Raw genomic sequence first — 21,881 nt, forward strand, 5'->3', positions numbered from 1 at the left:
ACCTTACAAGAAAACCTTAGTTTTAGAGAAGAGATAAGAATTCCATCCACTTTTAGAAACCATGCAAGCAAGAAGAAAGTGGAATCAAACAGTTAAGGCGATGAGAGAAAATTTCAACAACTTAGAATTCCATACCTGGTAAAATTATCCTTCTAAAGTGAAAAGAAAATAAAGACTTTCTCAGACAAACAAAAATTGAGGGACTTTATTGCCCATAGATATGCAGTGCAAGAAATGTTAACAAGTTCATGGTTCAGTGATAGAGCACTCACCCAGCACCTGTGAGGCACTGGGTTCGACCCTCAGCACAACATAAAAATAAATCAAGTTACCAATCCCTGGTACCAAATTAAGAAAAAAAAAGTTGTTCTTCCGAGACAAGGAAAATGATAAGGGTCAGAAACTTTGACCAACAGAAAGAAATGATAAGCATTAGAAAATAAGTGATGATAAAATAGTTTTTTTATTCTTAATTTATTAAATAGTTTGTTCAAAATAACAATATAATCCTAGCAACAATTTACTCAATTATGTATAGTTACATGTTTGTGTATATACTTACATAGATGTGGAATTATACCAAAGATAAACAGACAAGAGAGAAGGATTAGTTTTGTTTTGTGGCTATAAGTTACTTGAACTACCCGTGAAGTAGCATAGTGTAATTTGAAAGTGGATTTGAACTAGCCATAAATCCACTGGCAACAAGTTAAAAAAAATTTATAAAAAATTAATTTAAAAAAACCCAGAAGTATAACTAATATGCTAAGAAAGGAGAGAAAATTAAATTGTATAAAATTAAAACCAGAAAAAGCAGAATAAGAGTGGAAACAAAACAGAAATAAGAGCACTTAATTAAACACACAACAAAAGTGGTCAATATTAATCCAACTGTATCATTAATCTCTTTGAGTGTCAATGGTCTAAATGCACCAATTAAAAATAGATTGTCAGAGTAGATTACAAAATAATACCCAATTATATGTTGTCTATAAGAAATTCACTTTAAATATAAAGACAGATTAGTAGTAAAGTAACAGAGAAAGATATACCATGCTAATAAAAAAAAACAGAGAAAGATATACCATGCTAATAAAAATAAAGTGGGAGTAGTTATATAAATTTCACATAAAGCAGACTTCAAACCAAGGAAAGTTTTCAGGGACAAATAGGAACACTACATGATGATAAAGGATGCCTTCTCCAAAACATAACAATCCTGAAATGTATGCACCTAATAATAGAGCATCAAAATATATGTGACAAAAACTGATAAAAATGCAAAGAGAAGCAGCTGAACTCACTAACATAGCTGGAGTGTTAAACACTGCACTCTCATAAATGGACAGATTCAAAAAAAGCAAAATCAGTAAGAACATAGCTGAACTCAACAATACCAAAAATCTACTGGACATAATGAGTATCTACAGATGACTTCATCCATCAATAGCAGAATACACATTCTTCTAAAGCTCACAAGAAATACCAAGACAGACAATATTCTGGGCCATAATACATATTATGTCATACAATGTCTGCTCTTAAGACTACATGGAATTAAATCAGAAATCATTAACAAAAAAAGATAGTTGAAAAAATCCCCAAATAATTGGATTAAACAACACAATTCTAAATAACACACACGTCAAAAAAGAAATCAAGAGAAATTTAAAAATATCTTGAAATGAAAATGAAAACACAAGAGTGGGACGTCTGGCTTCTGAGCGGGAAACTTCTTTGCACTAGCGACAAAAAAATGAATTAAAAATGGGTGATGTTGAGAAAGGCAAGAAGATCTTTGTTCAGAAGTGTGCCCAGTGCCACACTGTGGAAAAGGGAGGCAAACACAAGACTGGGCCAAATCGCCATGGACTGTTTGAGCAGAAGACAGGTCAGGCTGCTGAATTCTCTTACACAGATGCCAACAAGAACAAAGGCATCACCTGGGGAGAGGATACACTGAGGGAGTATTTGGAGAATCCCAAAAAGTACATCCCTGGAACAAAAATGATCTTCGCTGGCATTAAGAAGAAGGGAGAAAGGGCAGACTTAATAGCTTACCTCAAAAAAGCTACTAATGAGTAACAGCCTCTGCCTTATTTATTACCAAACAAATGTCTCATGGCTTTTTTATGTGCACCATAATTTAAGTGATGTGATACATCAGAATTCAGATCATGAATGACTGACAAAATTATTTTTGTTGGACAGTCCTGATATAAGTAAAATTGACTGGTAGTTAAATTAATATTTTGGTTATACTCCCACTTCAGTGAATTCTATCGCTTTCCCCTTTTAAAAGTTATGGTTGGACTTAATTAGTAATATTCAGTATTTCACAAAAATGGTGAATGACATCTCAAAACTGGTTTTTATTTAGGTTTATATAACTAATTATGTGAATGTGTTTAAATATGGGGGAAATCCCTTCACTCTCAGAACCAAGCACGATTCACATGTGTTTCAATTTGTGTTTGTTAGCCTATTAAAGGCAATGGTTGAAGTTAAGGAAGCAGTGTCTGTATTTTTGTTGACCATGCCAATTTAATTATAATTCCCTGTATCTCAAATGCTGTCTTTTCCTTATGGAAAGGCATTTTATTGTGACTTAATATTAATATTAACATTTTATAATATTAAATAAAGAATATTTAACACCTCACAATTCTGACATTTTATAGTTGACCTATAAATTCAGATGCTTTTAAGTCAGAATTCAGGATTGTCTTTGAAACACACAATACTATGGAAAATCTATGTGTTTGTAGTGGTGCTTTTTGCCAACTTATTAGTTGGAAGAATTAAGGTAAAGGAGATATACTATCAGTATGAATTTGTCAAGTATGTTACCATAAGATTTATGACAATTAAAAACTATCACAGATAGTGAAAAATAAAAAAAAAAAAGAAAATGAAAACACAACTTATCAAGAGTTGTAGGATGCAATAGAAGTAATACTTAGAGGTAAATTCATGGTATTTAATGCATATAGTAGAAAAGATCTAAATCAATCATCTAAGCTTCTACCTTAAAAAGCTAGAAAAAGAATGGCAAATTAAGACCAAAGAATATAGTAGAAAATAATAAAATCACAACAGATCAATGAAAGACAGGAAATCAACAGAAAAATCACCACAACAAAAGTTGGTTGTCTGAAAAGATTAAAATTAATAGACTCCAGCCAGGCTAAATAAAACAGAAAAAAAGTGAAAGGACACAAATTACTAGTATCAGAAATTAAAGCAGGGACATCAGTACAAATCCTATGAATGCTAAAAGGGAAATACAGAATGCTATGAATAAGTCCATGTCCACAGATGTGATAATCCAGAAGGAAGGGACCAATTCCCTGAAAGAAACAACATGCCAAAAGTCACAAAAGAAGAAACAAACTGAACCAATAATTAATAGCTTTCTAAAATATTAAACAGGTCCAGATGGGTTGTACTGGTGAATTCTACCAAAAATTTAAGGAAGAAATGATACCAATTCTCTACAATTTCTTTCAGAAGACAGAAACTGAGAACTATTGCTAACTTATACTACAAAAAAAGAGAAACTATAGACAAATATTCCTCATTTAGCATACATGTGGTGACTGCTGGTTAGATGGAGCAACAGCAACTCTCATTCATTGCTGGTGGAAATGCAAAATGATACAGCTACTTTGGAAGACAGTTTAGAGATTTCTTAAACTAAACAGTCTTACCACATAATCCAGCAATCACACTCCTTGGTAAGTATTCCAGTGAAAATATACTCACACACAAAAAAATGTATACAAATATTCATAGCATCTTTATTCAAAACTGCCGAAAGTTAGAAACAACCAGAATTTCCTTAAGTAGTGGAAAGGATATACAAACTGTGGTTGATATAGACAATGAAATGATATTCAGCCCTAAAAAGGAATGAGTTATCAAGCCATGCAAAGACATGGAGGAACCTTAAATGAGCTTAGGTTATTAAATTACTAAATGAAAGGAGGAACTCTGAAAAAACTACAAACTGTGTGATTCCAACTACATATCCTGAAAGAGGCAAGTTTTTTGGAGATAGTAAAAAAAAAGTAAAAAAAAGATCAGTGGCTAACTTAGTCCATTTTCCCTTGCTTTAACTGAACACTTGAGAAATAATATATAAAGAAATTTATTTTTTATTGTTCTAATGGCTAGGAAATCAAAGCATGATGGGTCTTACTAAATAAAGACCGTATTGATTAGAACTCTAGAGTTCCAAGGTGATGCAGGGTGGTAAGGGAGCTCATAACAGTCAAACTGACTTTAATAACAGATCTATTCTTCATGATAACTAACCTACTCCCTTGACAACCCATTTATCCATGAACAGAATTATACCATTCATAATGGCAAGACCCTCATGATATAATCACCTCCCAAAGATTCCAACACATGAATTTTGGGGGATACCACCAAACCACTACCAGGGGCTTTGTGGGAGGAAGAGTTGAAAAGAGAGCACAGGGCACAGGGCAGTAAAACTGTTCTGTATGATATTATGGTAGATACATGACCTTTAACACATTTATCAAAACCTATAGACTATACAATACCAAGAGTGAATTCGAATGTAAACTATGCAGTTTTGGTGATAAACAATGTAGGCTCATCAATTGTAAAAACAACACTCTGGTACTGAGTTGACAGTGAGAAGTTGACCTGTAAAGGGCAGGGGATACATGGAACACTCTCTATTCTCTAATTTTGCCATGAAACTAAAACTTCTCTTAAAAAAAAAAAAAAATATATATATATATAAATATGCACACACATATACATATAAATATGCACATATATAAATTAAAAAGAAAAATATATGAAGGTTTTGTTAAACTACAGTTGAATTAGTAAACAGAATACATAGGCATTTGGAGGCTTTCCTGTATTCATCCTAGGAAGAAAATTTTCCTAAATTGCATATTTTTAACAATACAAAATCCTTCCTTTTTCTACTATATATCAAATAAGGAAAAGAAAAGGTTTTGTGTTTCTAAGATTTATAAACAAGAGCTAAGGGCAAGAATGGAGGAACTTTGGATTGTGTAGAGGAAAATGAGGGGAGAGGAGAGGGCAGGGGAAGGAAAGAGTGGAATGAGATAAACATTATTACCCTATGTACATGTATGATTACAAGAATGGTGTGACTACATTGTGTACAACCAGAGAAATGAAAAGTTGTACCCCATTTGTGTACAATAATCAAAATGCAGACCATAAAAATAAAATAAAATAAAATAAATAAAAGAGCTAAGGGCAACAAATGCCACATGTGTGACAATGTCACAATATTTGATGCACTAGAGTAAAACCAGCTTACACACCTACATATACCACCCTATGACAGCCCTCCTTGCCTCTTTCCCCTCCACCCCACCATCAAAAGTTCTAGTCCATAGTTTAACTTCTCACAGAATGCCTTTTGAGATGATGCACAAACCTTTTCCATATCGAGGTGGGGCTCCCTTTGCTTTAAAACTATCCACTGGTGCCTTTGTATCGGTTTCCAAAGCAATGCTTATCTGTATCTCAGACTTGAACTTGGTGTATTTATTACTCAGTAACTGGTACCATTTCGGTGCCTAGTGAATAATAACAAAGCAGAAAACATCTTTAATAGCTAACAGGGAAAAATGTGTATTAGAAATTTTCCTTAAGGTTTTAAATAAGAGCTGGGCACAGTAGCATAAGCCTGTAATCTCAGCTATTTGGGATGATGAGACAGGAGGATGGTGCATTCAAGGCCAGTCTGGGCAACACAGCAATACCCTGTCTCAAATATAAATAAATTTTTAAAAAATACTATTAATAATAATAATAAATGGAAAGGTAAATTTCCTATTTTTTGTTTTTTGGGGTTTTTTTTTAGCATTCTTCTCTTTGGAAAAAAAAGTTTTTTTCACATTTTCTTCAGAAAGAAATCATTCCTACTTAGGAAGTCATCAACTGAACTTCCCTTTGAAAAAAAATACTTAAAAGTTTAGATTGCCTTCCTTGCTTGAATTCCTATGCTTCAACCCGATAAAGTATTAAAGGAAGAAAACATAACATTATTTCTTTATATCTTTAGCCTTGTATTTCCAATCTCACTTAGTCCTTTACATAACAAAAGACTCAATTTTCTGTTACCTAACTCTTCCTGTTTCACACTTTTTATTATATCTTTTCTCCCTGACACATTGCTGCTTTGACAATGCTTTTCAATTATTGCAGGAACCACTAGTCAGCAGGGACAAAATTTCAGCACTAGAAAATAACATTCTCACTCTGAACATTGTTATAAAAAGGCATAATAACGGGGCTGGGGTTGTGGCTCAATGGAAGAGCACTAGACTAGCATGTGTGAGTCACTGGGTAACACATATAAATAAAATAAAGGTCTATCAACAACTAAAAAATATTTTTTTTTAAAAAAAGGCGTAATAACTGGTGCTTACTCCAATCAAAACCAAAAATGGCTATTTTATATCCAAGTTATGTTTGATTAAAAAAATAGGATTAACTAGGCCATAAATTGTTTTAAACATACAACCTAGTTTCTTAAAGATAAAAATGCATAATATAATCTATTGCCATATTTCATATTACAGATATTTTCTAATTTTAAACATAAACCTAAACAATAGGTTTTTAAAAAAATTTTTTAAGTTGTCGATGGACTATATTTATTTTTACGCAGTGCTGAGAATCAAACCCAATGCCTCACACATGCTAGGCAAGTGCTTCACCACTGTGTCACAAATCCAGCCCTAAAAAATAGATTTTTTAATCACTTGAAAAATTTATATTTTTCTAATATACAACTCAGAACAACAAATCTTAATTTTTCTATGTTTATTTTTATTTTCAGAGAATCAATTTATTTTGAACTTCAAATATTCTGCTAGCCAAATTCAAATATTTCTGCTGACAAACAGAAAAGGATAAGCAAGAATTTGGTTTCCATAAAACATTTCAATTTTCATCCATTTCCCCTTAACTTTGATCACAAATATGTGGACAAACTGTCCTAAAGAAAACTACATAAAGGGATGAGGAAAAACAAGAGCACTTAAAGGCACGATCTCTTTCCTTAGCTGTCTCGTCCTAAGAGGGTTTATCTTCACTTCAAGCTCTTTTAAAGCATTTTATGAATGATTCCAAATTTGGGCTGGGCCCACTGGTTCATTTGCAAATATCACGGCTATCAGCAGCAAAAATGTTAATAACATAAATAATGTCTTCACAGAATGCTATCTTAATCAAGAATGGAGGGAAAAAAAGAAGGGAGGAGTTTAAAGTAAAGAGAAAAAATTTTTAAATGTTTATTTTTCTTAAATTGTGACTAACAAAAACATCAAAAAAAATGAAAATTTCTAAAATCAATCTCATACAAAAAGATTGGAGAACATGTAAAAAGACATAAGAAACATGTTCAATAATAAAAGCACTAACTTTTTAAAAAACAGTACCTCAGGGAGAGGAGGTATTGGTTGTTTATTTCAATAAAGTTCACTTACTCTCACTTATGACAAGTTACTTAACCCGTACTCAGTTTCCTCATTTATAATATGGGGGAAATAATACCAATGTAATAGGGTTGTTCTGATGTGACCATTCAAAGTACTATGAAAATGTTCTTGCACTTTAAAAAATAACAACAATAATTCTGTTACTCTTAGATAATGAGGGACATAAGGATTATTGATAGCAGACTGAAAAAGACCAATAAAAATGATAATTTAAATTGAAAATAACTTAATTGAAACACACTTAATGTTATGTAACCAATACCCCTGCCCCTGGTAAGAATTTGCAAGGAACAGGAAGCAGGGAAACTACTTAGGAAGTTATTGGGAAAGTCAAAATGAGAAATTATGGTGGTTTATGTTGGAGTGGCAGTAGTAAAAATGCAAAAGAGTAGATCAAGAGGGAAAAAAAAAAACTGGAACGAGTGCCTATGAAGGAGGGAAAAAAGAAGTGTGAAGGAAGATCTCTGTATTTCTAATATATCCCGAAGGACAGTGGTGATGAGTCACCCAAGCAAGGAACCCTGGAACAAGACCACCTTTGAAAAGAATGCTCAAGAGGTAAAAATGTTAAGCATGAGGTAAGAGCTATTTGCATATAGATTTGAGCTTACAGACAAGTTACTTTGAGAAAGAGAGTTCAAAGGGATGATTAAAAGGTTGGGATTTTCTAAATCAAACTTATAAGCTAAAATATAAGAACTGTTACACTAGTTCAAGGTCATATGGTTATATTGCCCAGTATACCATGTTCTTTTTAATTAATTTGTATCTATTCAAAGTAATCAATTGTCTAACAAACATCAAAAGGGCAATACCTGCTTTGTTTCTTGAGCAGTTCTTAAGTCCAGAACAATATAACCTATAGTTTCCTTGGCTGAAGATAAAGGATCCAGGGCAAAACACTGGAGTTTGATAGGCGTACGCTGTAGCCTGTAACATAACAATTTATGCAATAATAATTTATTTTTCTTCTTAATATTGAACTGACTTTCTATTAGCCTTGAAAAGATTACCTATTTTTTTTTTAAATATTACCTATTATTATCCAGATAATTACAAGTTTGTTGGGTCAGGTACATCTAATTTATTTATTTATCTGTGTGTGTGTGTGTAAATATATATATATATACACATACATATAAACATACACTTTTTATGTGTGTGATGGTGGTACTGTGGATTGAACCCAGAGTGTCTACCACTGAGTTACATCCTCAGTCCTTTTATTTTTAGATGGGATCTCAAAAGCTAGCCTTGAATTTGTGATCCTCCTGCTTCAGTCTCCTGATTCACTGGGATTACAGGTCTGCACCACCATGCCTTGCTCTATTCTTTATTTTTAAAAATTTTTCAACTGTAAAGAACTATTAAGTATATCTACTTATAAATATCAACTAATATACAAAACATCAAAATTTTAGTCTCTTTTCCAAGAGGCTATCATTCTAGGTCAATGTTTCCTAAGCTTCTGTAATGTATAAAACCTTCTCAAAGTCAAAAATTATCATGACTCTTCAGAACTGATTGATTTTAAATTATCTTTCTTATACCCCACTGTCAAATACAAAATAACACACATACGCGCTTACAGCTTTTTTACAGCTAAAAAAAAAATAGTAAATACTATAAAATCAATCTACTAAATTTTAAATCAATTAAAAAGTTAACATATGACAATAGTCTGTACACATTATATTGATTTCTATAGCATGAGTTTTGTTTTAGTCTGGAACCCCTATACTTGCTCATGCATTGAAGTGAATAGATTTTGTCATCACTTTTGTCTGGTAGAAATACTCTTTATGACTGCACTTATAAATTCAATTTATCTCTGGTCAGCAGGAGTTGGTGGTACATACCCATAATCCCAGGGACTCAAGAGGCTGAGGCAGGAAGACTGAAAGTTCGGTCAGACTCAGCAATTTAATGAGGCCCATAGCAACTTAGTGAGACTCTGTCTCAAAATAAAAAATATAAAGGGCTGGGATGAGGCTCAGTGCTTAAGGGCCCCTGGGTTCAATTCCAGTACCAATAAATAAATAAACAAACATCTCTGGTACTTTGTCAGCCTATAACAATTAAAGTGGTAACAACTGGCACTAACACAACTACAAATGTGGGCCCTGGCATCTCATAGAACTCTAAGCAGATATCCTAGATGCCATGAAAGGACATACAACATTTTGATATTTTCTAAGAATTTAATATCCCTTTAAATAAATTCATGGACTGATATAGTAACAGAAGTAAATAAATAATAAATTTCTCCTTGCTTTCCTTTTTCTTTCTTTTCTATTTTGATACGATTTAGTACTGAGAAAGAGCAAGTATTGAAGTGATTGTACTTCCCAGAAGGAAATATATTTTCAATTCTTTAATAAAGTATTGCTGTTCTTAACTGTTTCTGGTCAGAGTTCATTAAAAAATAAGATGCTATAACCTTAAGTCCATTTTGTATACTAACAAAGTATCTACAATCAAATATAAAATTAATTAGAAAGAACCCCTTATATCATTTCTTTCATAACTTTTCATTGGATCACAATATATATTCTTGGCAAGCCAGGTAAAGACATAATGAACTAACAAGTTATGATGAATTTCAACTAATATTTGAAAGGTATTATTAAGGTACTTCCAAAATATGTAATTCTTCATACATTAGAAGGAAAAAAAAAAAAAAAAAAACAGCTAAGTTTAAAGTAGTAGTTAAATGCCAAGGCTCTGAAGATTGCCTGGCTGGGCTCTACCATAACCCAATTGACAGACTCAGGGCAAATTATTTAACCTTTCAGGCCTCAGGTTCCTCATCTGGAGAAATAATAATGTCAACTTCACAGAGTTCTTCTAATGTGTAAATGAGTTATTGTAAAGTATGATAAACCTTTTCTGGAACGTTACAAAACAATAAATATGATTATTACTATAACCTAATGAAATACAAATTTCATAACAATCTGAAAGAGACCTACAAAGATACTAACAAATTGAAAATAACATTCACCTGTGTTGATGAAGAACTTTCCTATCAATTTCCCATGCTAACTCAGTGGCAAATTCTGGCTGGTCAGTATGGTCCACAGGATCAGTAGCCAACTGTTCTCCATCAAACTTTGCTTCTACTACAAGCATATGCTTTGGACGTTTAGGGAAATGGCGACCTGAAGAGACAAGACTAGACAGGTTAATTGGAAGTGTACAAAAATCAAATAAGACCACTTAGTATGTGTTTTTAAAATTGATATATGTTAAGGGTGGTTGACTTACACATTGCATAAACTATCTCAATAAGACATATACTCTTTCATAATTCATAAGAAACATGAATCAAATTGAAAGCTATAAATTAGTGTTTCTTAAATATGAATGTGCATATAAATCACGTGGGGATCATGTTAAAATGCAGACTTGTAGCAGATAGCTCAATCCTCATCCCTGATAAAAATCCAATAACAAGGACAGTTTTGAGAAAAAGGAAAAAGGTTTATTGGTTTGCTAGCAAGAACACAAGGGACTCCTGTTCCAAAGGTTGTGATTCTGCTCAACAGCAGGAACGGGGCTTTTAAAGAGGTAACTAAAAGGCTACATTGCACATGTTCTCTGTCTGGAGTTAATTCACTTGTTGATTTGGGAGAGTTATTTCTGAGATCTTCTGGTACCATCCCCAAAGTCTGGATTACTTCATTCCTATGGTATGTCTATACTCAAAGACAGATAACTCTGCCTAGAATGGGAAGAAAGGTAATCCTGTTTCACCTGAGATTAAGGAGGGGGAGAGATTAGGGAGGAACAGGCAGAAAGGAAGGGAAAGAAACATGTTCCTTTTAAAAATAAGTTGCAGTGGCAGAACAGCAAGGGTTATATTCAAAGCATAAAGTGGACCACTCTTACAGACACTGGTTGAGTTGGTCTAGTTGGGGCCTGAAACCCTGCGATTCTAACAAGATCTCAGGTGATCTTGATGTTGCTATCCTTGGTTCACATTTTGATTAGTAATGATCTCAATAACATCTGAAATTTAAGAGTTAAAAATATGATTATAACATTACTATAAACATTACTATATAAAGTCATCTGAAGAGTTGGGAAATAAATTAGCAAAAACAAATTTACCTGTATCTTAATTTTCCTGTCAATTCATTCAAGAATAATCACCACATTAGCTAAAGCAAAATAAGCACATGTATTCATTCTATTCTCAAAGACTATATTATTATCAGGAAATATTTAAATATTTTATCTACTTTATCAATTTCATTTGCATAGCCTTACACCATTTCTTCAATGTTCATTGAAGGCATATTCAGAGCCAGATATTAGATAATAGGCTGCAAAAAGAGTAAAACAGAGTACCTGCTCAAGGAAATGAGGGTCTTTTTTTTTTTAATTTAAATTTTTGCTGTTGTTTTTACAGACTGCATTTTGATTCATTGTACACAAATGGGGTACTTTTCATTTCCATGGCTGTACACAATGTACACCATTCACACCATTCATGCAACCATACATATACATAGGGTAATTCCGTCTGTCTCATTCTACTATCTTTCCTTCCCCCAACTGGGAAATCAGGCACTTAACTGAGGGTTTAAACAAACTTGAAACACTGAAAAGAAGCAGCTGAAGAATCCAATGAAGAATCCTTAAGAATCTTATACTGAGTCAACTAGTCCTCCTGTTTATAGTTCTGGTGAAGAGGATCAAGGTTAGGGGAAGTTTAACCACTGTAAATAAATCCTTACTGCTACTCATCCTGACTTGAGCTGCCTGGTTAGGAATTAAGTTGGTTAGAAGGGCCTGGACTGTAAACCTGTGCGTTTCAGCAGGAGGCTCTTTTGAGACTAACTTATTAGGAATCTTAATACATGTGGCCTGGTTCTTATGATTAGCACTCAAAGGCCTCTCTCTGGACCTCATTTTCTGCTACTCTAAAAGATCATTATGTTCCCCATATAAAGAACTTATATTTTCAGATTATCATACTCATAACCTCCAATAAGCTTGAGAACAAAGGATATGCAGTGGAACAAGAAGGCACCTGCCTCATCCCAAGGAAAACAGATACACTGAGAACAGAAACCTTACCTTTGATCCATGGATCTAGAACTCAGCTTAAATGTTTCTCATGGTAGAAATTCAATTATTTTGTTTTGAATAAAGGGCATTTCTAAAACTGTAGCCAAGAAACTACAAGCAGTTCAATATAACTAAGGGCAGAGAACATATAAAATTGAAAAGGTAGGCAAATGTTCTACCACACAGCACCATGTTTGCTATACTAAGAAGTATAGATATTATCCTTTAGTACATTGAAGGATTTTAAGACAGATTTGCATATTGGAAAGATAATTGTCAAGAACCAAGACACTATAGATGTTTCTGGAAAAGAAGGAAACAAGTCCTTAATCTAGGTACCCATAGTGGAAATCATTCATTCAAAAGTTTATAACAGCATCTATTAATATTTGGAAAATAAAAATCAATTAACAATCGGTGATCATTTGGAAGTGAGGGATGGGAAAGGAATCAAGGACGATTATAAGATTTGAGGCTATATTGTGGCTAGGATGAATGAAAATATAAACACAAAATAACAACCATTTTGTTGTTGTAAGGAGAATCACATAACTGTTTTAGGTGTGTTTGTGGCAACAACCTCACACCCCTGACTCCGAGTTATCCGAGTTATCTTCTCTGCACAGTGCTACTAAACTGAACTTAAAGCAATCTCCTATTTATAACTATATGCTGGCAATCTATTTCTTAGAATTTTAATTGTAAATTTCTTGGTTTTCAAGATCCTTCTGGCTATACAAGTCTATTTCTTACCATGATATGCACAAATATTCACCTTACTTATCCCTGGTTTTGCTGCCTTCTTAATCGATCCTCCTATGTTTTCATTCTCATGTTGGCTTGGTTGTCCAGTCTCCTGGAATGACTATCTTCCACCTTCACCCACCTAAAGCTTACTTATTACTCAAGGCACTTCATCCACTACTTCTACCTCGAAACCTATATTTACAGTCCATAATGCATTTTTTTTAACAGCAGTTTTACTCAGATAATTCACTCACCCTATAGTTTACACATTTAAATGTACAATTCAATGGATATTAGGATATTCAGATATGTGCAAACACTACCACAATTTTAGAATATTTCTATCCCTCAAGAAAACCTGTGTATCCTTTAATAATCATCCCCTAGTTCTCCTTTTCCCCATATCACATGTTCTTAATATAACATTAGGTTCAACATATGGTATTCTGTGCATTAATTTGATCTCCCCTAGTAGATAGATCCTTACCTCCTCAAGGGAAATTACATTACTTTTGTTTCCTAATAGCATAGGACACAGTTCTAAGTCTAAAAGCTTTAGTTAAATAAATGGCAAGGTGATTTCAGTCCCATGTTTTTAAACAGTAATCTAACAGTTAATATTGTGCCAACTCTTTAGAGATTTTGGTCAGTCTCCTGTTCCAAACTCAAAAATTAAGTTTGCACCATTTCCTTGCCTCTCACCCCTAAAAGAGTATCAGACTGCTACAAAATATCCTCTTATGAAGGAAAAAAAAATATCCAGGCACACCTCTAGTTCAGCTCTCAAGGAGTTTAAAGGATGATTGCAAGTTCAAGGCCAGCCTCAGCAAATTAACAAAACCCTAAGCAACTTGGTGAGAATTTGCCTCAAAATAAAAAGGGTGGGAATGTAGCTCAGTGGAAAAGCCTGCCTGTTCAATCCCCAGACTCCCACCGCCCAAAAGACTTTTCTTATCATGATATTCATAACCTGTCCCAATTTATCTATAAACTCCAAGGCCCTCCAATTGCAATCTGCTTTCCAACCACAGTGAATTTAAGCAACATTTATTAAATGAATTTAAGGAAGGGAAAACATACCTTGCTTTTCCATAATTTAAGTGCTTTTTACTCTTTTCTTGACTCAGAATGCCCATCCTTACATTTCTCAGCTGACAAAATCCTAAACATCTCTTACAGATTAGACTGAAACCATAATATGCCACCTCCTCAGGTAAACCTTCCGCAGCTTCCCAGAGGTGGACATTCCCATTTCCACATCCCAATGAATTATGTTACACAATTTCCACCATACACTCTGAGCTTTTAAGCCCAGGACAGTCTTATTTATGCATTGCCAGCACAGTATCTAGCATTCAGTGAGTCTCCAATAAACAACTGTCATTCATTCAAACAAAACTTAAATATATAATATGCCGTCTTAACAACGATAATCCCTCAAGTCCTCCATCAAAGACAGTCTCTGCAATAACTCTGAAAAGGTAGGAAGCCTATATTCACGTCAATGGCAAAGTTCTTACAAATGGCATTACCTGGAGACTGCTGAACAGAACGTGCGTTCCAGGCACGCTTTCCCCTCATATATAAAAGCCATCGACATGCTGCTTCTGATGGAAATCGGTTTTTTCTACATTCTCTGGGGCTACGACTAGTCTCGCTAAATATCACTTATTCCTAATAGCTCTCATACTCCCTTGAGTGACTTTTAAATCAATTGCCTACCAGACATCGCTACGTACAACTTTGAACAAGTCTTTGGGGACCACAAAAGCAAAGATGAAAGGGCTCTTAAGGTTAACAAATCCTCGTTCCACACTACTCTTTTAAAATTCAAGAAGCAGCAGTTGCAAAAGCAAGATGCGAGGCCGCTCACCTTCTAGGATGGACACGACGATGAGCAGTTGGTCGGACTTGGAGACCATGGTCGTGGTTGGCGGCCGGAGGCGGGGTCTGCTAGGGGCAAGAGGGTCTTGGTGAGTTACGGGTAGTCGGCGACCCCGGGAAGGGCCCCCACTGCCCGCCCGCGCCCCTGGTGCCAGGACCCAGCTCCGCGGCCCAGACGAGCCGCCGCCTGCAGTGCGCCGGGATCCCCTGCCCCAGGCCGCCAGCCCAGGACCTAATCCTGCCCTGACTCAAAGGAAACTGCACTCTGCAGCCCCGCCCGGCCCAATCTGCGGGTAAAGGCGAGCCCGCCGCCCGGGGACCTTTTGCCGCCTGCTTAGCCGCTTTTCAAACGCCCGGGCAGCCGCAGCGGACGCCACCGCGCCCCTCTTCCGCCTAGCAACCGGGCCCGCAGGCCCAGTGCCTGGGGAAGCTGGAGGACAAAGGGCGATAGAGATCAGGGCAGTCGAGGGATAGAACGCCCCTCGTCCCGCTTCACCTCCCGCCCTTTAACGTTCCGTTGCAGAACCCTAGGGGAAAGACTCGTTCACTATCTCACAGCGCCCCCTGCTAGCCGGACAGGGAGAGGCGGGCAATTTGAGCAGGACGGGTTGCGCAGGCGCACTACTGCTGTAAAAGCTTCCTGATGTTACGTAGTGCTCTTTAAGGAGTGTGAGGGTAGCGTATGCTCGCTTTATGCCGCAGCCATAACGGGAGGAATATATCCGTAGGAATTAAAATTCGAACACTAGCTGTTTTTCAGGCACCTGATGTCAACGCTACTTAAAAAGCTAAATTAGAGAAAAATGACTTAAGTCTGAACTCTTAAAATCTTTAAATAGCCCTCTCGGACCTCCTCAAGCTTCTGCCCATTGAGAAAATAAGTAGCGTTAATACGGTAGCTACTGTAACCTTTGGCGCTGACGTAAACTCTCCGAGAATTTCCTGTACCTTAGAAATCCCCCTAAAAACAAAAACATTGTCACGTGGGCAAGAAAATTTAAAGGCATAGCTTCCACCCCTTGACCACAAGGCAACTAGCAAAATCAAAACAAAATATTAAGGCGTGGATATACTGTATGCTCCAGCCTTCTTAACAAATAGTACAGGGAAAACTGGATAGCTATGTGTAGAAAAATGAAACTAGATCCCTGCCTATCACCTTGCACAATTGAAACGACTCAAAGACGAAGGAATTAGACTAGAAACTTCACAACCGCTAGAAGAAAAAGAGTCAACACTCCGTCATATAGGTGTTGGCAGTCGCTCCCTTAACAAGACCTCCAAAGAACAAAAAATGAAACCAAGAATTAGTAAGTGGGATGCCATCAAACTAAAAAGCTTCTGCTCAGCAAAGAAACCATTAAGACCTTGAAGAGAGAGCCTACAGAATGGGAGAAATTCTTGGCCAGCTAATCCTCCGATAGGCGATTAATAGCTAGAATACACAAAGAACTCAAAAAACTTAATACAAAAAAAAAAAAAAAAACTAACACGATGGACAAATGGGCAAAAACAGTAAACAAACTTCTCAGAAGAAGAAATACAAATGGCCAATAAATATGTGAAAAAATGTTTCTCCACCAGTCAGGGAAATACAAATCAAAACTACTTTAAGATTTCATCTCCCTTCAGTCAGAATGGCAATGATCAAGAATACTAATAACAATAAATGCTGGAGAGGTTGTGAGAGGGAAAGGTACACTTGTACATTGTTGATGGGAAAGCAGTATGGAGATTCCTCAAAAACCCATAGGACCCAGCTATCCCACTCCTTGATATTTTCTCCCAAGATGTAAAATTGGCATACTACAATGTTACAGGCACCTCAATGTTTATAGCAACACAATTCATAATAACTAAATTATAGAATCAACCCAGATGCCTGTCAATAGATGAATGGATTAAGAAATTGTGTATGGTGTGTGTGTGTGTGTGTGTGTGTGTGTGTGTGTGTGTATACAATGGAAAAAGAATGAAATTATGGTATTTGCTGGCAAATGGATGGAAATGGAGAATATCACTCTAAGTGAAATAAGCCCAACTCAGACACTCAAAGATCAAAGTTTTTCTCAACAGATGTGGAAGCTAGAGTAAAATAAAGGAAAGGGAAGAGATAACATATAGAACCAATCAAATATAAATTAATAGACAAACCTAAAGGAAATCTAGTGGAGTAGAGAAGGGAGAGGGGAAGAAGAAAAGAGGGAAAAGGGGAGGTAAAGTGGGGATCTTTGACTGAAACTGAATTTCATTCATATATGAGTTTGTCCAGTTAACTATATAACTATAGTTATAGTTTTATAACTATAAAACTCTTAATAAAAAAAAAATCATATATGGGCTGCCTGGAGATGTGACTCAGTTGTAGAGTACTTGCTTGCCTGGCATGTAAGATTAGAAATCTTTTTTAAGGTTATCTGGCTTAAAAACCTAAAAATCATGTTAGCTGTAGCTATTGTGGCTTATTTTTAACATTAAATTTTACAATTATTCTGCTTCAGTATGTACCTTTAAAAGATAAAGACTTAAAATATCTTAAAACATTAAATACTTAACCACAACTTCATTCTTACATCTAAAATTAACAATATCCTTAATACCAATTACTTCTCTGATTGTCTAATAATCGTTTTCACAATAGATGACAGAGAAAATCTACAAAGTAGCTGAGTTAAGGAAGCAAAAGATGGTGCCCTTACATCTGTTCCCTACTACTACTTTCTTGTTCTGGAGGTCAGGTGTGTTTGGTGTGGTTGTGGGATCCTGGAGGCCGATTGCAATCAGTCGGTCTGGGGTCCCGGTGATAGGGCGCAGTCAGTTGGTCTGGGGGTCCTGGCGGCAGGGAGCAGTCAGTGGATGTGAGGGCCCCAGAGGCAGGGAGTGATCGATAGGGCTGAGGGATCCTGGCGACCGGGCCCAGTCAGTCTGGCCAGGGGTCCTTCGGGGCCTGGCTGTTGTCTCAAATTGGCGGCAGCCAGGTGTAATCAAACCTGCAGGTACTGAGACAGTGAACTCCTTGTTCTGGAAACCTGGATGTTGTTGTTTTAAGGCAAATATTTCTGGGGCTTGTTATTTTCTTCTCCTCCTTTTTTCTCCTCTCTGTGACCCCCAAAAAGAGACTGGCTATATTATTTCGAAGGCCCTTTCAAGGTCCCTTGGAAGTTTTCCCCAAATAAGGCATTATTCAATATAAAATCAATGTAATGATCTACTTTGGGTTCATCACTGAATGATGTATTCTTTTGTGAAAGATATCAAATATACTTAAATAGCAGAATAGTATAATCAACCTCCAAGTACCCAGAACCCAGCTTCGATAATTATCAGCTCAACACGAGTCACCATCATCACCTGCATTATTTTGAAGGAAATCCATAACATCATCACAGTAACTCATATCTTGGATATGTACCTCTAGAAGATAAAGATTTTTTAAATATCTTAAAATAATAAATATCTAACTAAAATTCCACTATAACACCTAAAATTAATAGTAATTCCTTAATATAATAGACTGTTCAAACTTCTTTAATCGTTTAATAATTATTTTTGGTTGGTTTGTTCAAAACAAGCTTTGAAACACAATGCATTTGCTTGGCATCTCTCTTGTCTCTTTTAACCTACAGGTATTTTTTTCCCCTTGTAGTTCTTTATTGAAGAAATGATATCCTTAGAGTTTACCACAGACTAAATTTTGTTGATACAATACGCAATGTTATTTAACATAACCTCTGTTGAGATAGCTAATCAATATGTCCATATTGATAACATTTAGAGAAGACTAAAAAAAATAAATCAACAACAACAAGCAAAGTACAAAGAGTGGTACAAAACAGTGCTTTGCATTAGAACTGTAGACAAAGGGAGGCCCCAAGCAAGGAGACCAAATATTTCTAATGGAAAGAGAATACCCCAGGAGATCAGGGTTGGTGGTTTGCCATATACAAGCTGGGAGACCTTAGGCAAATCACTTTATCTCTTTGGGCTTTGAAGCTATGAAGTAAGAGAGTATGTGTAACTTCTTAATTCAGGGCTTAAATGTACTAAATGCTGTTGAGTTATCTCTTTATATGAATAATCTCAGGACTTAAGTCGTAACTACAAAAGAACCAAGAGTGCTCATCAATACATCTTGCTGTTTTACTTTAGGATATCCAATCTAAAACCTAGATTACAAACCACTGCTGCACAGCAGAGAATAATCATAAAAATCTGAAGAATCATTAAAACTAAGATGGTATGGTGCTTGCATGAAATATGTGAGGCCATGGGTTCAATCTCCAACACCACTGAAAAACATAAACAAAAAAGCCTGAATTAAGAAACTTTTTCAATAAAAAGATGAGTGAGAAAGTGATAGCAATGACCAAAGGAGTAAAACCTGTTTTTAAACAGGTCCATGCAGATATGACTTGAATATTTGTCATTATTTATACTTATGTTTTATTCTAATAAATAAATATAAATGTGCTATTAAATATAAAATACTTATAAAATGCATTTTAGAAGTATTTTGGAGAATGTCCAGGTAGAATAATTACCTTTGAATTGTATTAATTTTATCTTCATTGGTCCCTTGATTCATAACACTGACCCATTGATAACAGAGATCGGAGATAAAAGAAAAGAAGCTTTTTCACATAGTAAAATTTTGACATGGCTCCCTTTATCCAGATTTCCCTATCTAGATTTCCCTCCCAAAAAACTTTATTTCTAAGATTATCTCTTCAGGACTACTGAAAAGTCATCAACTTAGTTTGCATGGTAGTTTTTTTTTTTTTTTAACAGTATAGACTGTACAAAATTAATTATTTTAGATTTCTCATCTAGAAATGGAATTATAATTCTATCACCATCTATATCTGTTCTTCTATAATCTAATTTCTTTTCATATGCTGTATTAGGAGGCAGTAAATTCAGTTCTAGCATAAATCTTCACATTTTAGCTTAAATTCATGAGGGGAAATTTTATTATGAGTTTATAAAGTACCAATTATTGTTTCAAAATACATAAGCAAAACTAATAACATATGTAATTTTTATCTATTAGAAATGTGAGATTCATTGCGCTATAAACCTATAACCATGCAAATTCAAACTGACAGGTACTAAATTCATTCAGTCAACATAATAGCTAATCATATTAGAACATTTTCTATTTCTATAAACTTCTATAAGAACGAAGCAAAGCATTTGGTTCATTTTAAACCCTTCTCTATCTGTAGCTATTTCACATCTTGGAAAGACAATTTACTTTGTATTGCTGCTATATATTTTTTCTCTTATCAACAACTTCTGGCCAGGTGTAATGGCACATGCCTGCAATCCCAGCAGCTCGGGAGGCTGAGGCAGGAGGATCACAACTTTCAAGCCAGCCTCAGCAATTTATTGAGGCCCTGTCTCAAAAAATAAAAAAAGACTCGGGATGTGGCTCAGTGGTTAAGTGCCCCTGGTTTCAATCCCTGGTATGAAAAAAAAAAAAGAAAAAAGACAGGAAGGAAGGATGAAAGGGAAAAGAAAAAGGAAGAATGAGAAAAGAAAAGAAAGGAAGAAAAGAAAAGAGAAAAGACAACAGGAGAGACCATGCTTTGGACTATGCGTCTTCAGTCCTTTCCCTGTATAGACACAGACTCACACACATTTAGTAAAATTTAAAGTGAGCCCTCATGACAAATAAAATTAGCATATTTATTGAATAACTGCTGTTTGTAAATCATTGTACCAGACCCTGACCTTTAAGAAGTGCTTAGAAAATAACTTTCGTTTAAAAGGAAGAATGAAAGTGAAAGTTGTAAGTAGTACTTACTGCTTAGTACCAAAATGACTTCGCCCTTTTGATCCAGGATCTAATATAATTAAACTTGACAATTAATTTAGTGCCTTTTAACTCTTGAGGAAGGTCCATGGATATCTATTGTAAGAGAGACAATATATACCCCCATATTAGAAAGTCATACATAAACCTGGATTCCCAGTTCCATGACTTTTTAGTTTTGTGACTTGGCCAAGTAACTTCTCTCCGATCCTTGATTTTTTTTTTTTTTTTTTTTTTTTTTTTTTTTTTTTTGTAATCTGTAAAATAGTTTAATAGTCCTTAACTCATGGTTTTTTGTGAAGATTAAATGGCATTGTTTCTGTGAGGGTCCTACATCATGATGAAATCTCTGAATGTGGTAGCTGTTTTTTTGTTACTGGGGAGGGACCATTTGTTTTGGTTTTAGTTAGAGATTTGCTCCCTTTTAGATTTCTGCCAAGGTAGTCAGATTCTTTGTATCCCTCACCTTGGCTTGTACTTATGCCCTAGAGGTTATATACCCTAAACAGCCCCTCTTTTTTAATGAAAGACCACAGTAGATTATCCCAAAGTCAAACACACCCTGCAGATCAGACAGGTGCTGAAAATAAGTGACATGGGCTGGGCAGGACCCGTGCAGAAATGGAGGACCATGGCTGTCTAAGGGGCAACTCTTTTCTGCTGCAGCTGCCAGGCAGTGAAAGTTTCTAACTTTTTATATGAAGCTAGAATTGCAGATTTCCATTTGAACTCACCAGCTTTTAAATGCTGGTAAATGCACTTCAGTTTTAAAAACAATACTGCATACAGGTTAGTTATCCTCAGCCCAAGTTCACTAAGGTGGTTATAGT

General features: G+C 35.3%; 2 protein-coding genes across 3 annotated transcripts in view; one reads left to right on the forward strand and one right to left on the reverse strand.

Moving 5' to 3' along the window:
- Positions 1–15,682, reverse strand: part of CEP120 (centrosomal protein 120) — a 73,102-nt gene extending 57,420 nt beyond the window's left edge. The window contains exons 1-5 of one of the 2 annotated variants that reach the window (XM_079145459.1): positions 15,557–15,682; positions 15,226–15,302; positions 10,534–10,690; positions 8,345–8,459; positions 5,459–5,600 (exon numbers count right to left, since the gene is read on the reverse strand). In XM_079145459.1, the coding sequence (XP_079001585.1) occupies positions 5,459–5,600; positions 8,345–8,459; positions 10,534–10,690; positions 15,226–15,274 (463 nt within the window). In that variant the 5' untranslated portion in view covers positions 15,275–15,302; positions 15,557–15,682. Of the gene's footprint in view, positions 1–5,458; positions 5,601–8,344; positions 8,460–10,533; positions 10,691–15,225 lie in introns of both variants that reach the window. The other variant, XM_079145458.1, reaches the window with a different exon arrangement.
- On the forward strand, positions 1,053–4,765 carry LOC306664529 (cytochrome c, somatic-like). Its single transcript, XM_079145461.1, has one exon. It carries the CDS (start codon positions 1,768–1,770, stop codon positions 2,083–2,085), a length of 318 nt encoding a protein of 105 aa, XP_079001587.1. The 5' UTR covers positions 1,053–1,767; the 3' UTR covers positions 2,086–4,765.
- Positions 15,683–21,881: the final 6,199 nt, after the last annotated feature.

Source organism: Sciurus vulgaris (genome assembly GCF_902686455.1).
Source record: "Sciurus vulgaris genome assembly, chromosome: 6".
Lineage (NCBI taxonomy): Eukaryota > Metazoa > Chordata > Mammalia > Rodentia > Sciuridae > Sciurus > Sciurus vulgaris.

Excerpts from the sequence above, each read along its gene's own strand:
- LOC306664529 (XM_079145461.1), top strand. The coding sequence starts at position 1,768 with ATGGGTGATGTTGAGAAAGGCAAGAAGATCTTTGTTCAGAAGTGTGCC.